This window comes from Olea europaea, chromosome 12 (genome assembly GCF_002742605.1).
Source record: "Olea europaea var. sylvestris chromosome 12, O_europaea_v1, whole genome shotgun sequence".
NCBI lineage: Eukaryota > Viridiplantae > Streptophyta > Magnoliopsida > Lamiales > Oleaceae > Olea > Olea europaea.
Genome location: NC_036248.1, coordinates 20,745,126 through 20,757,597, shown reverse-complemented (window position 1 = coordinate 20,757,597; position 12,472 = coordinate 20,745,126). Strand labels below are relative to the sequence as shown.

The 12,472-nt window shown below is 35.8% G+C and overlaps 1 protein-coding gene across 1 annotated transcript; it reads left to right on the top strand.

Annotated features, from left to right (window-relative positions):
* Positions 1-709: 709 nt before the first annotated feature.
* Positions 710-8,409, top strand: LOC111406043 (alpha-galactosidase 3-like). The gene is made up of 15 exons (XM_023035222.1): positions 710-1,001; positions 1,435-1,493; positions 2,701-2,757; positions 2,836-2,870; positions 3,408-3,511; positions 3,711-3,783; positions 4,185-4,243; positions 4,314-4,379; positions 4,486-4,569; positions 5,085-5,149; positions 5,259-5,341; positions 6,099-6,189; positions 6,617-6,675; positions 7,148-7,288; positions 7,933-8,409. Exons 1-15 carry the CDS (start codon positions 793-795, stop codon positions 8,041-8,043), a joined length of 1,296 nt encoding a protein of 431 aa, XP_022890990.1. The 5' UTR covers positions 710-792; the 3' UTR covers positions 8,044-8,409.
* The last annotated feature ends 4,063 nt before the right edge of the window (positions 8,410-12,472 follow it).

Genomic DNA, 12,472 nt, shown 5'->3' with positions numbered 1-12,472 from the left:
AGGTTCGAATCCTAGTGGGAACCTGCGGCCAGATTTATTTGGTATGGAGAAATCACTTTGGAAGAAAATCTCTTGTGCGCAGAAGTGTATAGGCGGTGGGGGAACCTGTGATTCAGTTGAGACATAACCCGCGATTTATCCCCTCCAAAGTTCTAGGGACAAGGGTTTTGGGGGTTCAGGATTTAGTCTAGTGTAAACTGGGATACCTGGATATCAAAAAAAAAAAAAAAAAAAAAAAAAAAAAAAAAAAGACAATAACGAAAATCAGCCCTTTACTAAAAGTAATATGTTTCAAATCATCATTCCGTTCACAACGAGAGTGCCATCTCTTACTCTACTTATAACAATCACTTTGGATAAAAGTTAAATTGTAAATGAGGAGGGCTTCTTGTTCCTTAAATTGTAAATGAGGAGGGCTTCTTGTTCCAACATCTAGAGCACCTTACGTCGAATCAATGATCAAAATAGAATAAAGCCACTTATTCAGATTTAAAAACAGGGGGGAAAGAGACAGATTGATGAGTCACAAAATGATTGAGTATTTTCGTTTTAATTTTTCAAATTATCAATTCATCTGAATTTGAGTCTAGATTTCAACCTGAATGTGTAGTACAATCGTTCAAAAAAAGATCCAATAAAAATACTTCTTTCTGAGTTAAAAGATTGTTAAAATTTGGGGTCCAGTCCGATGTACTTTTTACCGTCTTGAATCTTTGACAACTATTCTCCCAAGTCTCTCCAAAAACCCCCCAGAGAGAAAAAGTAGAAAAGAAAGATCATTGACTCACATTAATGGCTAAGGTTACTTCTGATTTTGCCACGGCATGCATACGGATAGCAATTCTATACGTATATGTCATGTCGGTGGCAGTCACAGCAAGAGTGTCGTCTGTGCATCATCATTTGAGTGGCCAAGAAAAGCCCATAACCAATATTTTTGATACTTCCAGTTATGGTATTTTACAGCTCGAGAATGGATTGGCCAAGACGCCTCAGATGGGGTAGCATAATTTTACATTTTCTTCTTCTTTATTTGTTTTCTTAATAATTTTGCTGAATTTTTAAATAATCGTCGGTCTAAAATGTGAGTACCGATGGTCAAGTCTTGCAGGATGAAATTCTTAAATTAAGGATCTGATAATTCTATTTGTTTACGGAGTAAAAGCAAAAGTTGGGTTTCTGCATGATTCGAGTTCTTGATATAGGAGATTTTTTCATTTCTGTTCTGATGTTGGTAAATAATATTTCTTTTTGGTTTTAAAAGAAAATAATTGATGCATATTTCTTCCCATTAAAGTTTGGAGCTACGTATTTGGACATGTAATACATTCTTGATCACTTTTAATCATCTGGTTTCTAGTTAATTCTTACATGATAGGATTTCTGATTTTTGGATTGATGGGTTGATTCGATTTTCTTGTGGGTTGTGGCCAGATGGAATAGCTGGAATTTCTTTGCCTGTAATATCAATGAAAAAGTTATCAAGGAAACAGGTAACCGCTTATCTGTGCGATTAATCTCTCTTGACAATAGGATAATTGATTGCTTCACAATGATGTTCATAGTTTAATGTTTTTAGCTTCAAGAGAATTAATGTGTTGAAGAAGATGAAAAATTTAAAACACAAGTTTAATATAGTCTCTTAGTATTTATTGGGTTCTTTTGTTGTAAACATGATTCATAGGTGACTGTTATTTGCAATTGGTTTTACATATTTATTGTTTGAGAAATTAAGAATTTACTAAATTCAGGATTTTCATCTGGTGAGCATATCTATCTGTATTTAGTGCATATTTGGATCAAGGGGTAGAAATTACGTGCCTGCATAATTTGGTATTCTGCATCTTAGGCTTTCATCAAGCTAACTACTATTGTTTTCTTCTTTCTACTTATAGAAAGAATGGCACTTTCAATTCCATTTAAGAAGCCTGCTCGTCTGATTTCAGGAATTGCAGTATAAAATTTGTTGTAACTTTTAAGGCATAATAACGAGGCATCTGCCTTGAATTATCAGCGTGTTACGGGATGTACTATTTTTTAGCTCCCATTACTCAGACTAAGACATGAGGTGGACCTCAATCGTTAAATCTCCAACAATACTAGCTCACATAGAAATATTTTTTCTGTTCATGCCAGAGCTGAAAAGAAGATGATGAAGTTCCAGAGTTTAAACAACTGGAATGGTTGTCGTAGATGACCCAAAAATTTTGTTGTTAATTTGCCCACTTTGATCTTGAGATTTTGAATGGCACTAGGTCTTGAAAACGATGCCACTTTCTGTTTTCTCAATACGAGCAGGACAATTCTGGGCATAAGATGGGGCTGGAGATAAGGCTACTTCAATTTTTAGTTTATAGACGTATGTTATTTAAAAGTTTGCAGGAGTTTGTCCCTTGAACCGTGATCCTAAGAAGCAACAGCCAGTGCCCAAAATTTACATTTTTATCCTTTATTGGTTATTCTAGTTGCACTAAGCTTTTTCAGTTTTATTTCTTTGGGTAGATTCTGAAACTTTCTGTCCTCTCGATTATTGCAATAGACATGCACCTGAATGTGGTCACTTTTGATTGCAAAATCATTGAAGAGGAAAAAAAAATTCATTATTTTCTTTCTGCTTGCAGTAGTCAATTCTTTTTCATTTTTCAGTTTGCTCTATTGAAGTTATTAAAAACTAGTAACATTTGTTTTCCTCTTTGACAGCCGATGCACTCATTTTAACTGGTTTGGCCAAGTTAGGCTATGAATATGTGAACATAGGTAACCAACTGTGATGTCCGCGGATGTGTTTCCAGTTTGTTACTTGCCTTTTCTTATGTATTCTGTCATGAAATGCAGACGATTGCTGGTCTGAATTAGTGCGGGATTCTGAGGTAAATTTGTTGTCGAACCACTTGATATAAAAGTTTAAGATGTTAGAGAGAACCACTTGCATATCACTTAAATTTTGTCACGTCCCTTCACATGAAGGCGGAGGTTTTTTCATAGAAGTGTGACATGTTCACGAGCTCACAAAATGGGTAACGGTGAGACTTGAGCACATGACCTTTGCCTACCATATTGTACCACTTGATTGAAAGTTTAAGCTATTAGAGAAGAGCACATCTATATGATTAAATCTTGTCTTCAACATTTACAGACAGTTTATAAACTGTCTTTTAACTGTAATGCTTTTTGTGCGTTAAGTATCCATGAACCATGCTAACGTTAAATTCTGTGTTCTGCAAAGGGATTGGTATTTTTTTCCATTTTAGGAAGTAGAAATTTTATTTCAATTGTTGTTGTCCCGGTTTATTTAAGCATTTAAAAAAAAAAAAAAAAAAAAAAATTAGCTTATGATGAACAGAAATGATACAGTTATGAAGTTTCTCATTTTTCTTATTCATTAAATGGCTTCACTGCTTGTGCAGGGTCAATTAGTTCCTGATTCTAGAGAATTTCCATCAGGAATTAAAGCTCTTGCTGATTATGTGCATTCAAAGGGCCTCAAGCTTGGTATCTACTCTGATGCAGGGTAAAAGGAATTTCCTAATATCTGTACTCAGTAACAATAGCACTGTTAATCAATGTTGTCCTAATTAAGTAAAACATAATTTCCTAATATCTGTTCTCAGTAACAATAGCACTGTTAATCAATGTTGTCCCAATTAAGTGAAACATATTGCTGCCATTATATCCATTTTTCCCTCTACCAATTATTTGAAATTCTACAGGGCTTTTACATGTGAAGTTCATCCTGGATCACTTGGACATGAATACGATGATGCAGCACGTTTTGCATCATGGGTTAGTTATTGTTTCTTCTTTTGGAAATCCGATTTTCTCTCATTAGTGCTGAAAATGAATTTCATCATTCCATTTCTTCTTAATTAATTGTTTTAGGTTAGAGGGGCTTTAGATATCGTTGCCTTCTATTTAACCTCGTGTTAGTCCTCCCTCCCACTCTCCAAGGAAAAATAAAATAAAGTTGAGTTCCAGATTCATTTTCATTTCATATTGAAACCTTTAAGGAAAAATATTTAAGCTTTAGACAAATTATCTTTAATAACTACAATTGGGTTGTTAAGTTTCTTGGCAGTTGATGATGCATAGAATTTCATGTTTCCCGTCTTTGTTATTTGTGTTCTTTGTTAAAGGCCTATCTTCTGCAGTGTCTCTTAAAATGTTCTCTCTCTGATGTTATTTAGGGCATTGATTACCTAAAGTATGACAACTGTTTCAATTTGGGCATCGAACCTAAAGAAAGGTTGGCATCTTGTTTTATTTTATAACTCGGAATGTGTATCTTCATCTCACTTTGGTTTCACATTGCTTAGGTACACAAAAATGCGTGATGCTCTAAATGCAACTGGAAGGACCATATTCTATTCACTTTGTGAATGGTAATTTCTATCATTTGAGGACTCCATTTTTCTAATGTTTATCTTCCCTTTTGAGATCTGAAATCTTCACTTGCACTCTAAGAGTGGTTTTCTCTAAACCTTGCAGGGGCGTTAATGACCCTGCCTTATGGGCAGGCAAGATTGGAAACAGTTGGCGAACAACAAATGACATCAAAGATAATTGGGAAAGGTTCTGAATTCCCGCGTCTAAATTTTTTGGTGTGCATTTTAGCTTTGCACATCAAAAACTATTTGGAGATGTCTGTCGGTCTTTACAAAACTATTTCTTTTCCCATTTATCAATCAAAGATTTTGATCCAAACATCCATGGTAATGCAGAAGTTATTTGGTCCCCCCATTGAACATCGGAAAATTAATAAGTTTCAGATTAATGGGATTAAGGTTAAAAGATTTGAGAGAGTATTTCATTGTGTTTTGCTTATTTAGGGGGTGTTTGATAGGTATTTTTATGTAAAAATGCATTTTAGAATAGTAAATTGATGTGAAATGTGTGGTTGAAAAACAATTTTTTTTTTTTTGATTTACATGTAATATTATTTTAATAAATAATGTGTGGTTGAAAAGAAGAGAAAGAAAAATGCATTTTGAAGAAAATGGCTACCAAACGGGGCCTTAAAGTTATTTACCGTGACATTTTATCTATCAAATGCCTGCTCTGATACTTCTGTTGTGTTTTTGGTTTAGCATGACTACAATTGCTGATCTCAATGACAAGTGGGCAGACTATGCGGGGCCTGGTGGATGGAATGGTACAAATATGATCTATGTTCTATAGTTGAGTGCATTTGCATCTCCCGAACTCTCTTTTGAAATTCTGATTTTAACTTTTCCTGATATTGCCTTGACAATTTTTGGCAGATCCTGATATGTTAGAAGTTGGAAATGGGGGGATGACTTACCAGGAGTACCGAGCACATTTTAGCATTTGGGCTTTGATGAAGGTTCATTTTAATTAATTAGTTTTGACTTAGCCCATGTTTGACAACCATTATTTGAAAACCATTTTTTCTACATACCCATTTTCAACCTCACGTTAAACAATAAAATATTTTGCACATAAATCCAAAAGTTTTCTCTACTTTTTAACTGCGCATTCTTCAAAAAATCACTATTCAAATCATGTTTTTCTTAAATAGTGCCCATCAAACAGGGGCTTAATTGCTAGTTTTAAGAACCAAGCAATGCCACAATATTGTTTAGCATTTGCTTGTATGAGGCCATCACGGTTGAGAATTGTTGGTCACTTTTAAGCTTTCTGTATCGTCTTTTTCCTGTTGGCGGCTTCAATATCTTATTCACGGTCTCTCCTATAGTTGGGGCTAGCACATTGTCTTTTTTTAGTAGGAAAATAACCAGAATACTGAAATATAAAAAAAAAAAGCTTAATGTGCTACTAAAAATTATTGAATGGAAAGAAGGTGTGCATGCAACAAATCTCATGAAGAGAGAATTCGCTCCCTGCACTGGTGTTAGTAGGGAAATGGACATTTGTGTCCCAAGATAAAACACTTTTCCAATGTAATACAATACATCCCTTTCTTGGGTTTCTCCTTCAAATAACTTGTCATCCAGCTTAAATGCATGGATATTTCATTGAAACTATTGTCCAGTAATGTGGTATTCTGGTAATTAACATAAAAGAACATCAGCTATTTCAATCCTCCACACGAACTAATTGTGGTTTTCTTGAATGTGCAGGCTCCTCTTTTGATTGGTTGTGACGTAAGAAACATGACTTCTGAGACATTTGAAATTATAAGCAACGAGGAAATTATTGCTGTAAACCAAGGTAAATACTTCTTTTTGTGCGTGGACAGAATTTTTTACAAAGAAAATATAATATAATGAAACGTGAATGGACATTGGTAGATTATGGACTTGTTTGAGCCCCATTACATTGGAAAAATGCATTTTGCAAAGGTAGATTGATGGAGAATGTGTGGTTAAAAAATAAAGAAAATTTTTGAATTTACGTGTAGTATTATTTTATTGAAGAATGCGTGGTTGAAAAAGAGAGAAAAATGGGAATCAAACACAGTCTGCATATGATTCTTACATTTATTTAGAAGATACTTAATTTGTGTGAGTCGAATCAATAGGGTGGATCAAACCAGTCCTCATTCAGACTTTGCACTTGTATTTTCATTTAGATAAATTAAATAGATCATTTTAATTTTTAAGCCGTTAAAGCAAGTAAATCTTGTTTCTGCTTGCAGATCCACTTGGGGTTCAAGGAAGAAAAGTTTATGCATACGGGCCTGATGGTTGCTATCAGGTGTAGCCTCTTCCACCTTTTAAACCCTCCCTCTTCTCCTTGTTTATTTAAGCAGTGAAAATTCCATAATTATACATTGATATAAATGAGTGGTGGAAAGTGGTTAGTACTTGTGGATCCTTCGAAATGCATGGATAACAAGTGGCTGGAGTGTTTATTAACACTTTACAGAGATGAGCCAAACATAGGCTAAGTTTAGCTTATAGTTCTCTGCAGAGGGCAATAAGCAGTAGAAGGCCAAAGCCTTCTTTATTTCATTTGTATTTTTCCTTTCTTTCATCACTTTACTTTGAAATGTTTCTTCGAATTAAATTGAATGCTTTGAGATAATAATTTATATAGTTCTGTGATAGAAAAAAATTGAATATATGTAACAGGACTGGCATTTTAACATCGGATGTAAAGTTTGAGTTAGGTTGCGTTCCTTGACATTGACTCTGTTATATGACATGACAATTAATTTTGTTTTAAGGTTTGGCCGGGTCCATTGTCTGGAAGTCGTCTTGTTGTTTCTCTGTGGAACCGGAGTTCAAAAAATGCCACTATTACTGTTAATTGGGCTGCACTTGGACTTGAATCTTCTACCCATGTCTCTGTAAGAGATTTGTGGAAGGTGAGTATTGCTGTTCTATTTAATCCCGTAGGTGAAGTGTTTCATATTCAAATGTGAGGCACGTTGAATTATATTTGCTTCTTCTGTCGACTATATACATGCAATTACCTCTAGAGTAAATTGTCATCAACAGTCATAAATGATTTAGACCCAAACACCATAAGGGTTTCCCGACTTTGTGGCACTTCCATAGTTGAACTGCTTTAGGCCCTTGATTGATTTTAGTTTTGCTTCTTTTTTTTTAGTTCTCAGTTTCTTCTTCTTTTATTCTCTCTCTCTTGGTACTTTGATGTTTTTTCAGAAATTCTGAAACTTCTTTGTTGCCGCATGTTGAATAACTATGGTTGTTAAGTATTATAAATTGACTTGACTGCAGTGATCTTGGCGGCTATGAGAGTTAAATGTTTCTGATTTTCTCTTTACCCTTTTATTGTTACTGCTGCTGAAATTTTGTGCTGAGGAAAGTAATTCTTACTGAATTTCTTTTTGCTGCCACTGAAATGATTTTGAACATGAGGGGAATTTCACCCTTATGTCTCGTTGTTCTCTTCTAGTTTCATTCTCTCTCACTCTCTCTCTCTCTTCCTGTTTGAATCTGAACATATGATGGTTTCTTTAATCCTTTGTGTTCTTGTTGGTTGCAGCACGAATTTGTTTCTCTGAATTCTGCATCCTCATTCACTGCTCAAGTTGATTCTCACAGCTGCGAAACGTATGTTTTCACTCCAGTGATGGTGACAAGCTCATCTACTTAAATTGTTACTCGAGTAAGCTTCGCTTCTTGTTACAGCCTTTTTTATATGGTTGATATCGATGTTGATTGCAAATGAAATTAGCATCATTTGTGATTGCAATGAAGGAGCAAAACGATAAGCATTATGCCCATTGTTGTGGTAATGTGTCATTCATTGTTGCTATATCTGTAGTATAACTCATTGTCTGAAATAAGGGTGCAAAATTTATAGTACTTCTCTCCTAGTCCAGAGAATACTGGAACTGGAATCACACAGTGAGTGTGACTTGTATCAGTTTGACAGTTCAATATTGTATTGCAATATATGTGTTTGCATGCGAGTGCTCTCTTGCTGTAAACCGAATTAATCTACTGTTTTTTTTTTCTTCCTTGAGAGGGGATGCAAATAAATGGAGTCTCAGAATGGTTTGATTACAGTGGAGTTCCATTTTGACATTTCATGTGCCTGTTTGGCGTCATCTTGATATCAAAGTCATCTGTTCCAAAAACACTACTTGTTTGTCTTGTTCCTCAACTCCATACTCTAAACCCTACGTCTCAAATCTGCCTTTCCCACCCTATTGTTTTTCATTTGGCGTGCTCCCCACTACCCCAGCCTACTTGCTACTCAGGAGCTAGGGAGTTTATCGAGCAGTTAGTTGGTAAATTGCTGGAAATTCCCCTGTTAGTGCAGGATGGGAAGAGTGGAAGGTGCAGAATGGAAAGGGCTGGGACATAGGGATGAATGGGGGCTGGTGGGGAAGGTGAAGATCATTACTAAAGTAAAATTAGACATTTGATATATAACGAGTATTTTGAACGGACAAATTTATTAGTGGGCACTTTTTACTTTGTCATACACGAGGGCTATTTGGAAAAATTTGCCACGGTAGTTTTATACAAGGTTAATTCATTTTTGGTCACTGAACTTTCATGAAAATCTCAATTGGATCGCTCGTCTTTAATTTGTTTCTATCAAATCATTAAACTTCAATTTACTTTCATCATTAGTCATTTTTTTACCTTCATTTAATAAAATTAATTTTAGATTCAAATGATGTTAAATATAACATTCCAATCATTAGCCATGAAACTTAGGATGGAGTTTAATTACTAATTTGATTTTTATCGAGATCATGCTTGGAGTGCAAAATTGCTAGCTTGTATCAAGCTCAGCATGGGTCGTCTGTCATGTTCCGTTTTACATTCTTAATTGTGACAGCAGACCGATTTATGTCTTTAGATATGACATCGGGATTAGTGAACCTATTAATTTCTCAAGGTCGTTTTTGTTGAGAGAAAATGTGAAAAAAATTCTGTAAAATTAGATTACTACTTCTGCACTCATAGTTGCTAACACAAATGCGAAAAACTTGACATATTTGGTTGTACCTGTAAGTTACTTTATCTTATACAAGTTACTTATATTGAGAGTAGGAGTGGAGCCAATGTCAAAATAAAAGTAACTCATTTCTCATTCGACATATTCACTTCATTACTTCCTATGGCAGTGCTGCAAATGTGCAAAGATGTCACAAGATAAAATATAGCTGTGTGTCACAAGCGTAGTTTCGTCACTCCCGAACTACTCTAGAATTGTGCGACCTTAATGTTCCACAACTCCCGTATCTACGGGATAGTATTAAGTCAGTTTTCAACCCTCACGGTAATTTAACTAATGAGGTTGAATTATATGTTAACTTTGGTAGATATGATAGATAGGAAATTTTGAGAAAAAGGGCACACGCATATATTTGGGAGATCTTCTTTATATAAATGTAAGAGAAATATATGTACAAACCTTCAAGTATTTTCTCTCTACAAAAATATCACTCAACCTTACTTCACTTCCATTCCATCCTTAGGAATTTTCTCTCGACTCTCTATTACTCTCTCCTTTCCTTAATGGGATTTACAAATGACCATACACCTCTATTTATAGGCAAACTCATGATATACAAGTTGGCATCAATGTTTAAGATTAATTTTGATCCAAGGATCTTCATTGGTTACAAGTTGCCATTCACTTCCTTAGACAACAAGGTAGCCAAGTTGGAATTTGCTACTTTGCAAGTTGCATATTTTTACACTTGCAAGTTGTCATGTTGCAATGTGTCTTATTCCTTTCCAACTCGATGTTAGTTGGCATGTCTCTTTCCATGCAAGTAGACGATCTCTACAACTCACGTGCGAGTGGACATGTCTTCATCATGGTGGTCAAGTTGGACTTTGCTTCTTTAAGCAAGCTTGTAGTAGTCAACATGGATTTGATTTCCTCATGCAATTTGCACAAGTTGGCACTCACTTGGCATTCAAAACCACTAGTCGCAGTTTACATATTGCTCCCCTCTCACGATAGTGGTTTTACCTTGGAAAAATCTTACTTTCGTCCCTGCAACCCGTGCTGACTTTTCCAGCTTGCGTTACTGTCTACATAGCCTGATAGCGTTTGTTGCCCGCATTCTGTCTGCATAATTTGCCTGTGTTGCTGCTTTTTCCCCTATCGCAGTGCCAGTCCAGCTTGCATCCCCTACCGTTGTACCTGCGTTTTCCCTACTTGCGTCCTTTACCGTATGTACTTATGTCCAGTCTTAGACCATTGTCTACGCTACTCGATTTTCCCGGTCGCAACTTGGACGTATCACCCAGGACTTTGTGGGGACGTAAGTCACTCCCCTACCAAATTTGACGACGCCCTCATTGTCATGTACCACCGAAGCTTAAAACTAATTTTTCATAGGTGTACCTCATGTTTCCACTTAATGCAATGACATTCCCGCGTCATGCCAAACCTCATGTCACTTTCTTGTCCGTGACACACAGCTCCTATTTGATATCATTGATTAAGTTATGCCTCAGAGTAGATTTTTGAAATCTTTTTCAAGAGTTTAGCAATAGTTTTGGCAAGCACAATGTAATATTGGATAGGTCTAGATAGTATAATTGATAGGATCATGGATTTTTTTTCTTAATACAGTTACATCCACTTGATCATATAAACGTGCCATCAAAGTTTAGCAGTTTTTCCTTGCTTATAATGAAGAGAGCTTAAGAATGTTGCATTAGTTTCCAAGTGAAAATTGAGTACAATCAAACTCAATTGATAGTAAATAATTATCTTATCAAGCTTAAATATATCATAGAATTGGTCCGCGGAAAAAAAATGAATAAAAAAATACACTATATATTCAAAAGTAATATCCCTCCTCCGCAGCGACTACTAGTTCCCTCATGGATGTAAGTCAATTAGGACACTCCATCTCGATGCATTACAATTATTAGGTTCAGTGGGTCGGCTTTGAGGCTACCTTGACTTCTCATTGGTTTCTCTAAGGGCCTTTATTATATCACGTGTGTTTTCTCTAGCAATTGGTGGAGGCACTGAATATATGTACTTAAGTTTTTTGATTTCTTTCTTGCTCTCTCTTAACGTAGGAAAGGTGTCTGTTGACCTTTTTTGGGCTGGGCAGCGTGATCAACAGATTTCGGCTCAACTTTTGTTTACATGTTAAGTCCTTGCACACTTGGACAAACGTTAGGTGCATGTGGCCTTCTCCGACGGCGAAGGAAGTGGCTGTAGGCATTCTGATGATTAAGTTATTCAACTATATAAGCGTAATTGGGTGTGGAATGAATAATGGTCAAAAGCCATGAAAACGTGTACAGTAATTGGATTTGAAAAATTATCAAGCAAAGTTTTGCATTACCTATGAATGACACCAATTGTAACTTTTAAAAGTAGAAGAGGAGAGGTAGTTATCGTTTAATAAGATGACAATGGCCTTATAACGGCTAATGCATCAACCTTATAAGTGTCACCTTTGCTGTCCTACGTTGAGGTGGCATTAAATGATTCTGAAAAGTAGCCACCCTATGGTCTAAGTCTGACATGTAAAAAGTGGACTGAAAATTTGATTGAGATGAGTCTGTTACAAAGATTTCAAATCAATCAGTTGTATGAAAGCTGCCTTGTGGAATGAAGGCTCTCTGCTTCAACAATACGCTGCAGCAAATCATGATGCCTTGCCTCGTTCATGAAGGTTCCCACTCTACATGTCTCTTCTGCTGGGATGCATAGCTCACTTCGACTTCCTTTATTGATGGCCTCGATTAGGTCAAGTAAATAAAGGAACGTGGAATGTGGGCCTTAGGTGGCTTCTTGCTATTACTTAGCTAGCTGTCATGTGGCCAATGATAAGATCCTCCTATTACGAGGTGTGAGTGTCAGTCACAAGAGTTGTACATCTAGGGAGAGCTTACACCGATCCGATTCATCCTGGATTTTTGCTTCTATTGAATAGTAAAGAAGATTTTATATAGTAGGTTGTGACAAGACTATTAGTATCAAAAGATATATTAATAACTTTCAGTATGTTTCAACTTTGAACAGTATAAAAATTGTTGCAATAAAAATTCAGAATTTATTCAATGATAGGAATGCAACCACTCTG

Coding starts and splice junctions, on each gene's coding strand:
- LOC111406043 (XM_023035222.1), top strand. CDS start 793: ATGGCTAAGGTTACTTCTGATTTTGCCACGGCATGCATACGGATAGCA. Junction 3,784..4,184: donor CAGCACGTTTTGCATCATGG/GTTAGTTATTGT, acceptor GATGTTATTTAG/GGCATTGATTACCTAAAGTA. Junction 7,289..7,932: donor CTGTAAGAGATTTGTGGAAG/GTGAGTATTGCT, acceptor TGTTGGTTGCAG/CACGAATTTGTTTCTCTGAA.